The 11,622-nt window shown below is 34.2% G+C and overlaps 1 protein-coding gene across 1 annotated transcript; it reads left to right on the plus strand.

Annotated features, from left to right (window-relative positions):
• Window positions 1–3,878: 3,878 nt before the first annotated feature.
• Window positions 3,879–9,620, plus strand: LOC122292258 (zinc finger CCCH domain-containing protein 14-like). Its single transcript, XM_043100501.1, has 3 exons — window positions 3,879–4,162; window positions 5,546–5,606; window positions 8,548–9,620. The coding sequence occupies exons 1-3, from the start codon at window positions 4,081–4,083 to the stop codon at window positions 9,302–9,304; spliced, it is 900 nt and encodes a 299-aa protein (XP_042956435.1). The 5' UTR covers window positions 3,879–4,080; the 3' UTR covers window positions 9,305–9,620.
• The last annotated feature ends 2,002 nt before the right edge of the window (window positions 9,621–11,622 follow it).

Below are 11,622 nucleotides of genomic sequence, written 5' to 3' on the forward strand. Positions count from 1 at the left end.
AATGATCCCACAATTTTGCGAAACGTGTTGATCTCAATGATTATATATGATCATGTTGTATCCTGCTGAATCAATCTATACATGTAAAGTAATAATCATCCCACTTAGGAGTAGTACTAGTGCTTTCTTATCGATCACGAGACTGTGTGGCAACCCAGGATTTTCAGAGTTTATGTTCAGATTCTGATCTTTTGAAGGAGCTAAAATCATTTTCAGATCTTCTTAATGCTCCACTTTGGATTATTGATATTGGAACAGAAAAGAAGTTTAAAATGCAGATGACATGAATAATTACTTTCCAACCTTATAAATTATTATACATATGTATGTTTTTTATAGCCTCGATCTCTTACAGAGGATGTTGGGTCCTTTTCGGCATGTTTGAACCATAAACATAGTTCAACTTGATTATCATTGCCACCTTCCATTTGCATCGATCATTCTAGCTTCTCCAATTAATAATTAACAGTCGAATTACTTCAAGCTAGCTTTACATATATATCAAGTTGGTGCATGGAATTAATATATATTATCATAAATAACGTTTCAAGTAAGAAAGGCAAAAACACGTGAACAAGAGGAGAGGATCTGCGGCCGGTTTGAGTGTTTTTATATTTAATTGGTGAACTCGATTGGCCATGTTATGTGTGTGGTACTGTAGAATATGTAAACCAGCTGATTGATGAGAAGATTTTTCCGTTGCCAAGTTATAAATTATTGCCCACACGCCGGTTCTTTATTCGGCATTTGCAATGTGTTTGTTTCAACTATATATATTTTAGAGAAATGATACTTACAATGGTGAGTATATAAGCGCTATACAATCATTTAGAAAATAAATAAATAAATATGACATCCGCGTGAAAAGAAAATTAATTTTTTAATAGTTGATTCTACTATTTTTCAAAATAACTACATGACGCTTGCATATTTCACGACTGTATGTAACATTAGTCTACACCAAATTCGATCCTTACAGTATGGATCAGTTGAAATTACAACATGCATGTTAAATCAACGTGGGGAAAGGTTGGCATGGATTGAGTTTGTGTTGTCCATGAATTAAAATGCTAAATGTTTCTTGGATTAATTGGTAAAGACTAACTCATGTCACTGACAAATATATGATCCATTTATGCACCAACTATCTGTGAAAGCACGACCACTTAACCTAAAAACTTAATTTATCAATTTAAATTCAAGATAACTGCTTTGATATTATGTCAAATCATCACCGATTTTAAAAGTTTAAATTTAAATATATTTTATTATTTAATTTATATCTTAATACTATCGTTAATTTCCTAATACATCCCATAACTTTCCGATTGTTGGTTTTAAGAAAAACCAATAATATATTGAAGATTAATTACAATATTATTCAATTCATCAATTAATTAATTTATAATTTAGTGCAGCTAGCTACTTCTGTCATTATAGGCTTATAGCCTCAAAGGGCAGATTCTCTTAAATAATCATCAGTCGCATTTAGAGTTTCATTAATTCGGCCCTTTTCTTGATTAGACCCATCTAAGACCCATACAATTTCGGATTTCAAATTTCAATCTTACGATGCGATCTACGGCCCATTTGATATCCAACAGAATGGCCGATTTCGGCCCATTGAATCCACTATATGCTTTAGTTTCTTACTTTTATTTTATTTTATTCTGTTTTTCAATTTTCTTAGATTTTTATTTTTATTTTAAAAATATATATTTGCAAACATATTTTTTGACACACTATTAAAATGGATCCCACGATGATTAAAAATATTAATTATTTAAATAATTTATAATTATAATAGATTTCACTACTTCTTGTATTTTCATATTTAAAACTTATGAAGTTCTTTTGAATGATTTTAAGTTTGTTATTATTTCAAGATTATTTTTTTAATTAGGAGTCATGACTCTTGTGTGACCACCGGTGAGTACTGAAGTATTAACCTTTGAGATGTGTTATTTAAAAGTTTTTACACCACATATCATTTATATGATATAATTTTATTTGTAAAATTTAAATTTAAAAATTTATTTTTCAAATTGAATTATGTTAAATAAATGATACGAGGTGTGAAAATTTTCAAATAGAATTATTCTTAACTATTAATGAGTTGGCTTAGATTCGGATAAACTAACTAACAATAGCCTTGTTTAGATGGTAAAACTGTTTCATTTCATATCATTTCATCAATATAATTTTCTTAAATTTTTATAAAAAATAATAAATAATTCAACTTTTTCAAATTTTAAAATAATAATAATATTAAAAAAATAATATTCTAACAATATTTTTGTAATATCCCTCATTTACTTGTGTTTTTAAAGGTTATTTCACTAATTATTCTTATTGGTTCTCTTAATTTTAAATTGGTTATTATTATTTTGATTATTAATAATAATAATATTATTACTGCCTAATTTGTGTAATTTATTTTAATGTACTTTTTATTATTATTTATTATTGTCTATTATTTATTGGCTTTTTAATTCAAATTATTTTATTATTGAGTTTCACTGTTTTATTTTACTAAGTTGTATTTTAATTATCTTCTTATTTATCTAATTCATTTAAGCCAATTAAACTAGTCTTTTAGATCTCCACCGTTAGATCTTTTTTATAACCCCAAGTTGAAGGGTTAGGATTAAATCTCAAGCTTGTGGCCTTTTCCCCCCCATTACTCTCTCTCTCTCTCTCTCTCTCTCTCTCTCTCTCTCTCTCTCTCTCTCTCTCTCTCTCTCTCTCTCTCTCTCTCTCTCTCTCATGCGCAGCACACCCCTCCCCCTGTCAACCCGTGTGCTTCCCTTAGCTCAGTTGCACCACCCTCCTTACCACCACCTCAAGCTGGCGACCTCCCCTACCGAACCCAGCTACCATCCAGTTGCAACTCTCTCTCTCTCTCTCTCTCTCTCTCTCTCTCTCTCTCTCTCTCTCCAACCTTTCCCTTCATTGGCGACCACCATTCACAGACCCAGCGATCACAACTCCCTCTTTCCCTTTCTTTTCCGAAATGCTCCTCTCTCTCTTCTTGGGTTCTCTCTCACCATAGCCTAGTGTCACTGTCGCTGCTACCACCCAAGGCCATCGCACCGGCTTCTCCTCACACTAATAACACCCTTAGCCTGAACCTAAGCCCTTAAGGCAGCCCACCTTTCCCCTCTCACTCTCTCACGTATTTGCACTTTATGGCTAGATTCGTTGCGCACGCTTCCTCCCACAGCCTCCAATCACCACCACCAGCTCCACCAACTTCTTTAGCTCTTCCATGCCAAGCCCAAGCCTCACCTAACTTATTCCTCCATTTTCTAGTTTTTAAAACCCGCGACTTGCCCCTTTGGTTTCTAGTTTTTAAAACCCGCGACTCACCTAGCTCTACCACTTTCGACATCATTAGTAATCTTACTTGCCCTTGATCTTTCAGAAGTTCAGTTCCGCTGTTGTAAGTGATTTTTCAAAGAATTTAATGAGATTTAAATATATTTATATGCCAACATATTTTTCTACAATCAATTTGGTTATGCCGGGCTTTGGGTTCAAAAAGTATAGATTATTTAAATGTAATATTAAAATAATATATTTTATTCAATTTTTAACTTTAATTTCGACTTATATTATCTTTAAAAACAAACGATAGCTTAATGTCTATTCTCTCCATCTGATCAATTATATATGTATAATTAATTTTATAATTTAGTTTTCTATAATTTTTTTTATAATTTTTATAAAATAATAATTTAAATTAAATAATATTACTTGTCTAAATTATTTTATAATTAAGTAAAATGTTTTAAAATACTGTATTTGTATTATTTTTAATTTTTTTTAATTTTTTTGTCTCTCTATATATATCTATACTGGCGAGCTTCTCTATCCCACCCTGACGCAACCGCCCTTTCCTTTTCCGCCTTTACGATCCCTAGGGTTCCCTCTCTCTCTCTCCCTGTCTCTCTCTCTCTCTCTAGGTTTTTCCTCTTCTCTGAGCGTTTACTCTATTATCTTCTCGCACTTTCTCGCGGATTCTTTCTATTTTCCGCGCTCGTCCCCTTCGTGTGTGGTTCTCCGGGATCCTGGTACTAAATGGAGTTTGGCGCTGGCCGCAAAAGAGGGAGGCCCGAAGCTGCTTTGAATGGCAATGGCGGTCTCAAGAAATCTAAGCCAGGTTAGCCTTTACGCTACTCTTATACGTTCACGTACACTCATACGGACATTTCTGCTTCATTGTATGTATATTAGTAATCGTATCTATACTCTGTTGTGGGCTAAGGCTATTGTAATGAATGGTGAAGAATTTCTGGATTTACTATAGTTTTTTTTATAAGTAATTTCTGGATTTGCTTTTAGTCTTTCCTGTCATTTTTAGTTAGTGTATGTAGGTATTTCCTCTTGTATAGCTCCTGTATACTTGGGCGATGCCTATTCTTGGTAATAAATCTCTTATTAATTATAAAAAAAATTTTAAAAAAAGCTTTATTGGAACTATTATAGCTTTTGGCTTCCTTTGTGGTCTTCATGCTTTGGAACTTGAGCTGATTCTTTTATTTTATTGCCTTCTGAAACAACCAAGTTGGGATTTTTCAGTCGTTTGATTAAAAGTATTGTGGGTTCTTGTGTCTTTGTTTTATCATGTTTATGGCTATAAAAATGAAGTTGCAGTATTCATGATGTATTGTGTTTGTGAAATCTATTGATTGTTCTTTCTATGTTGTCGAGCTTAAATTCTCTAGTCTGTTTACTCCTTTTTGCTGTTAACTGGCTGCTTTGTTAGCCCATCTTTTTGTTGCATATTGCTTCTTTTAACTCGTCCTGTCGATGGTGATGTACGTGTGTTCCGCATTTCAGTTTAGTAGTCAGTAATTTATGATAACCTGTGGGTGATGGTATATTTCTTAGGCTGTTTCAGCATGTTTTATTGCTATCTGTTCATTATTCTATTTTTTGTAGTTACACTTATTATGCTTAAAATTGTTGAGGTGGCTTCTTCTTTATCTAATGGCAGAATTTTAACTTGCCTGGACTGGTTATTTTCTCTGATGATTATATTTCAGAAATTTGGTATTGTTGTGCAAGCTATAGAATTATTTTTTTCCCGATGGGAAAAATGTTAAAATGTGATGCAAAAGAAATGTTAAGTCTTAAACTCTATACAATTTAGTTCTTGGGAAAGTGGAAATTCAACTTTGATATGACAAAACCGCTTTAAAAGATTTAGTTGATTATTATTATCCCGTTTTCTTGATAAGCTAAAAGTTGAAAACCATAAGGTTTACATTTTCTTTTCTTTTTACATCCTTAGTGACCGTCTTGTAGTTTGGATAATATGGAGGTCTTCCTATATTGGATTTTCTCCTCTACTATCTTAATTTTCAATGAGATAGGTACTAAATCTATTATATATTGAATAATTTCTCCCCACACAAAGCATAATCTGGTCCATATGGATTAAAAAAAATGGTAAATGTGATGCTACGTATTCTTTAAAATTAGAAAATTGATGTACTCACATAAAGTTTAACTGAGGGAAATTAATTAATGTCTGCAACAGAAGTGGAGTCCTTTACAACTGGTATAGGAAGCAAATCGAAGCCATGCACAAAGTTTTTCAGGTTCTAATCTTAACCTATCTAAAATAAATAGTCGAAATGCAATTTCATCTACTGCTAATTTTTCTAAGTTATAAGAAACATCTTTTACACAGTTTTTATAACTGAATTTATTTTATTTGGACTAATAATTGGGCAGTTAAAGTTGTGATACAGGTTGCACTCTTTGTTCTAACCATGTTAAGAAAGACATATGAACAGAAACAGTTGGTTCACAAGCATACCGTTCGATTAACAACTTGCTGGGCTATATGTAAATTGAAAGCCATTGTTGGATCTGTAACTCATCCTCCATATTATTGTTTTATATAATTTGGTATATAAATATTGCAAGTAAATCTTGTGTAATGTGGACTGGTGAATCAGAACCTAAGGCCATCATACAGGTTATCATATTCACTCCAACTCTCGAAGAGAAATAACTAAACTAGTATGTGATGTGCAAACGGGCATTGATTTTCCATGATTCAGGTTGAATATGACCCAAGGATTTGTGTCAGCACATGAAACTTGCTCACAATATAATGATTATGACTTGGCTTTTTATTTCTATTTGTGTTAAAGCTTAATTACTTTTCAAGTGGTTGCACTCTTCTTTTACTTGGTTACTTTCCTGCGGAACTGTGTAATGCAGTGAGCTCTAAGTAAAGGTAGCTGTGAGTTTTAAAGGTCTAGAATGTGGACCTACTGGTGCCATATTTTCAGTGAAAATGATGTCCCTATTTTATGATTTATTGTAGAGAAGAAAAAGTGGTCTCTCTTTGCAATCTTGCTTCATCTTCAGCTCTCGGTTTCTTCTTTGTACATTGTCATCTTGGCTGGTCATTGATACAAGTCTCGTTGGTTTTTATTCCTATCTTTTTTTGTAGGTGCATCTCGGTTCTATAAAATATTTTTATTATTTGAAATGATGGACCTTATTCAGATAACATTCTGTTTTCCCTGCTCCTTGTTAATGCCATTGCCCATCAAATTGATTATTTGATAACCTGGACGATATATGACATTGATTATATATGCATGATTAAGGCATGTTTATTAATACATAGTTGTTAATTGATGGATAGGAAATCTTCCCTTGTTACTTATAAAAAGAAAAAAAGCTTGTTTGTAAATTTAATCTGTGGATGCTCTTTGTATTTTAGTTGATTATATTTTTGTACTCATGTCTATATTATAAAGTTTACAGTGTGGCTGTTATATCAATGTTTGGCATGTCTTGGACATGGCTCGGACTTATTTTAATGCAGCGTAGTCATTTTGCAGTTAATTGTTTATGGTTTCATCTTAAGATAGTGGGGAGGGTTGTTGAGGGTTTTTAATTTTTTAAAAATAAAACTTATTCTTTTGATGGTTTAGTGTGGAAGATTGACGGACTAGGTGATGAAGTGAGAAAAGCAAGTATGGAGTCTTTAAGTGTTGGTTTCATTCTCTTTTGTCATGTGTATGCATATATATTGTAATCATCCCAGTCATGTTCTCATCGTATCTCTACTTAATCTTTTAGACCAGATGTTTTTGTATCAACAACGTATTTTGCCCGTGTCATGCTTCTTGTGAGAGATTTTGGTCTATGCTTTTGATGGATGAATAGTTGGATAGCAAATTAGGTGGGATAATTATCGTAATTTATATGGAATGCATGATTTGCATAGGGAATAATGCACTAATTCCTGTGTACTGTTTTGAGAAATTTATGTTACCCCACTGTTTTAGTGAGTATGCTCTTCAAGTTAAGAAACTTTAGATGGATCTCCTTCCTGATATTGCCATGATATGATGTGCTTATGCAAATGGATTTTATTTTTAGTTATCATTAGACTCAAAGTTGAGTTTTCTTAAAAATGCAAAATCCTTTGTGATGTTGACTTGGGTTTCATTCTATCATAAAAGTGTTGACTTGGGTTCCTTCTACTTGGAGTTTGCATGTGTTATTGCACATATATGCATGAACAGTAAGCATGATATGAATCTAAAAGATTTTAGGAGTTCAAAATTATATACTTAAATAGATAGCTTTTCTTTTACACTGTATTAAGAACCCATTTATAATAAATTACCATAACACAATAATAAATAAATTGCCATAACGCTGACAGTTTTACTTGTTTGTATTTTTTGTATAGATAAAAAAAAATGCATGTTTGTTCTTGTTCTCTTTTATAGCATAAAATTTGATATTTTGGTATTTTAGATTGTACTTTCATTAAGATTTTAACAGCATCTTACCCTTTTTATGCAAACAACAATGAACTTACACTCCACGAACGAATGCATGTCCCTGGTAGGGAATGTGAAAGGGAAGGCACCTGACTGCTTTGCTGTCCTGCAGCAAGACTGTTCATTGATTGGTGCCTAAAGTTGGGCCGAAAATTGCCTTTTTTCCTATAAGAAAATGTCTATTTTGCATGCTTTTTCATTTTTCCTTTGTCACGTTTCCTTTGTACTACTGTTGAAATTTTGATGTTTCATTTTTTTTTCTTTTGTACTGATGTTGAAATTATGATGTTTCATTTTCCTTTTGTACTTCTGTTGAAATTATGGTTACTAAGTACCGTTGCCTCTGCCTTGATGAGGATTTGCCCTGAAGTGCTGGATATTTTAGCTTTCTGTGTAAAGCTTAATTAGCATTAATTTTAACCAAATTAAGGTTCATTCTGTTTCATTGTTTTCAATTAATTGTGGTTTGAGCTTCCTCATATGTTACAATTAATTAAACTTCTGTAAAATGTCTAGACATTCTAAACTTTAGCAGTGTTTACTTGATGTCTTCCCATGTATGTGATGCTCTCAGTAATGTGATACGTGAAATGTTCACTTCTTCATTCTGTCTCTAATATCGATTTTTGCTTTCTGATTAATGTGGGCTCATAGTTGCAGTGCCCTCTTATTGTGTATATATCATACTTGTTTTTTAACACGTTTGATTTTCTTTGATATGCAGTACTTCTGGGTGCCCATTTGGTGAGGGATGTCACTTCTTGCATTATGTTCCTGGTGGCATCAAAGTTGCATCTCAGATGATGAATCTTGGTGGCAACCCTGCTCTTCCACCAGCTGCTAGAAGTTCGGCTCTTCCGCCATTGTTTTCAGACAGTTCATCTCCTACAACCGTCAAAACTCGTTTATGCAACAAGTATAAGACAGCAGAAGGTTGCAAGTTTGGTGATAAATGTCATTTTGCACATGGTGAGTGGGAGCTTGGCAAACCAACTGCTGCATCCTATGAAGATCCTCGTGCAATGGGACCTATTCCAGGCAGGATGGGTGGGCGGGTTGAACCTCCCCCACCAAGTCATCCGGCTGCAGCTAGTTTTGGAGCCTTTGCAACTACTAAGCTGAGTGTTGATGCTTCGCTTAGTGGAGCCATCATTGGGAAGAATGGTGTGAACTCAAAGCATATCTGTCGCGTAACAGGAGCCAAGCTTTCGATCAGAGAGCATGAGTCAGATCCCACCAAAAGGAACATTGAGCTTGAGGGTACTTTTGATCAGATCAATCAAGCCACCACCATGGTTCAAGAGCTTATTTCAAATGTTCGATCAACATCTGCACCTCCCGGGAGGAACCCAGCAGGGACAACTCCGGCAAGCAACTTCAAGACTAAGCTTTGTGACAACTTTACCAAAGGTACCTGCACCTTTGGGGAAAGATGCCACTTTGCTCATGGAGCTGACGAATTGCGTAGGCCAGGGATGTGACCGCCATCACAACTTGTTTTGTTTTTAAGATTGTCATTTTAGATTTTATAGGTTATGACGCCTTTGGGATTTTATCATATTTACTCATTTTCTCCCTCACTTGGTCAGCCTGCCTGGATAGAATCATGGTGTGATTCTTTTATTTCTGTTACCTGTGACGTGTACAAGAACCCCCGTCTCCAAACACACGCACATAGGTTTTTGTTTTTCCACGTAGTTTAACCAGAATAGATGTGCTTCGATTAATTTAGTTAAATAGAAACATGTCTAAATTTTGGTTAATATTATATGATCTATATTTATTATTCATGTCAAAGCTGACTGTATTACTATTTTTTGGCCCATGAAGTTATAACTAGGAAAGGAAAAACTACAACATTCAGTTCCAAGTTTCCAACTCCCTATATCAATCAAGAAAAATTAGAATCATCGTTTTCACAAAATACATTATTTTTTTAATCTGTTTTAAATTTTTATTCTTTATTAAATGCCTGGTGGATAGACGATGAGGAGAATAATTTAACTAGTTTAAGAGTAAAAAATTAAAAAATACACCTCTTATATATTTGGGTCATTGTAATTTGCAATTGCAATAATGCATTGACGCCTTGAGCTTTTGATACCACTCGAAGACAAGCTGAAGCTGCTGCCATTGCCATCGTGAGGTCTCTCAGAAGAGGAGGGAGGGTTTGAGCAGTGTGTACTCATTCATTGGAGGGGTACTGTAGCTGTAGGACTGCCCCATTCCAATTGAAGTAATATATATGGTTTGCTGACCATTGATGGCTTTTGCCTTGTCCATATCGAAACCTTGCCAAAATTAATATTGTCCTGTTCGAAGGGTAAGATAAAGTCCCATTTGATTACTATTTTTTAATCAAATATTAATAATTCACTACTGACAAGTCAATTGTAGGCACATTTATTTTTTAGAACAAAAAATATTAGAACACTATTTTTTATTTTTTTTATTTTTTAATGATGTTAGCATGGTCAAATACATATATATCTAGAGAGAGCTAGCTAAAATGCAAACATGACCATAACAAGCAGCCACCTTTCTAATGGGTTATGTCAGAAGACTAGGCAAGTACGTAAGTACGTAAAGAAATACGTACCTGAGTGTAAGGGGCAGTAGTACGTATACGTACTGAAGTTAATATGTATGGGCATCATGTTAAGGGGATTAATCGTGCATGGCATAAGAAAAGCTTAAGTTTCATTCGATCGAAATGCCATTGCCATGATCGAATGGGTTACTCGGGATAATATATATTAACATTAATATATATTTATAGCTTTTCATTCGATTGAGATGCTTGAAATTGAATGGTCGGAAGGCCATTAATTGCAGGTAATTGATTGATTTTGAGTACTTAAGCACGAGATTGATCCTACTCATGTAAACTTTGAGATCAGAGAGAGAGAGTGTTAAAAATATGAAACCAGGGACTTTTTCTATTTAGTCACTTATATTTTACAATGAGAAATATGTTGTTTAAAAAGATACATGTAGCTGATCTTGGTATGGCAACAAATGAATGTATGGAAATAATTGATATTTACAAATCAATTACTAATTCCTAAAATTATGGTGATAATGGTTGGCTGATTTTGTGCAAGTCTGAATCCCGATTTGGTGCAATTACTGATTCAGTCAATACTCCTCCTCAAGTTGGTGCATGAAGATCCATAATACCCAACTTGCATGAAAAATGGTGAAAAAGTTCTTGTCCTAAAGCTTTAGTGAAGATGTTGGCAACTTGCTTATGGGATGAAGTATGTACGGCATTGAGGAGGTTGGACCGGATCTTATCTCAAATAATGTGACAGTCAATCTTAATATGCTTGGCACGTTCATGAAACACAGGATTATGAGCAATGTGAAGAGCAGACTGATTATCACAATGTAAGTTGAAAGGCTCAGGATGAGGGATGCCAAGATTAGTAAGGAACTGTTTCAACCAAGGGAGCTCGCAAGTGGTGATGGCCATGGTACGATATTTAGCTTCTGCAGAAGAGCAAGTCACTGTCGTCTGTTTTTTTGTGCACCAGGAAATAAGACTTATGTTGAGCTGAATGAAATATTCGGTGGTAGAAAGGCGGGTAGTAAGATAGCTTGCCCAATCTGAATCAGTGTAGGCAGTAACCTGTAAACTGTTGGATGAGAAGAAGAAAATGCCTTAGCCTGGACAATCTTTGAGGTAGCCGAGAACACAAGTGGCTGCTTGCATATGAGGATGTGTGAGGTGCATGCATGAATTGGCTGACGATGTTCATTGCAAAGACAATGTGACGCCCCCAAATTCCGTTTGGGA

Source organism: Carya illinoinensis, chromosome 13 (genome assembly GCF_018687715.1).
Source record: "Carya illinoinensis cultivar Pawnee chromosome 13, C.illinoinensisPawnee_v1, whole genome shotgun sequence".
Lineage (NCBI taxonomy): Eukaryota > Viridiplantae > Streptophyta > Magnoliopsida > Fagales > Juglandaceae > Carya > Carya illinoinensis.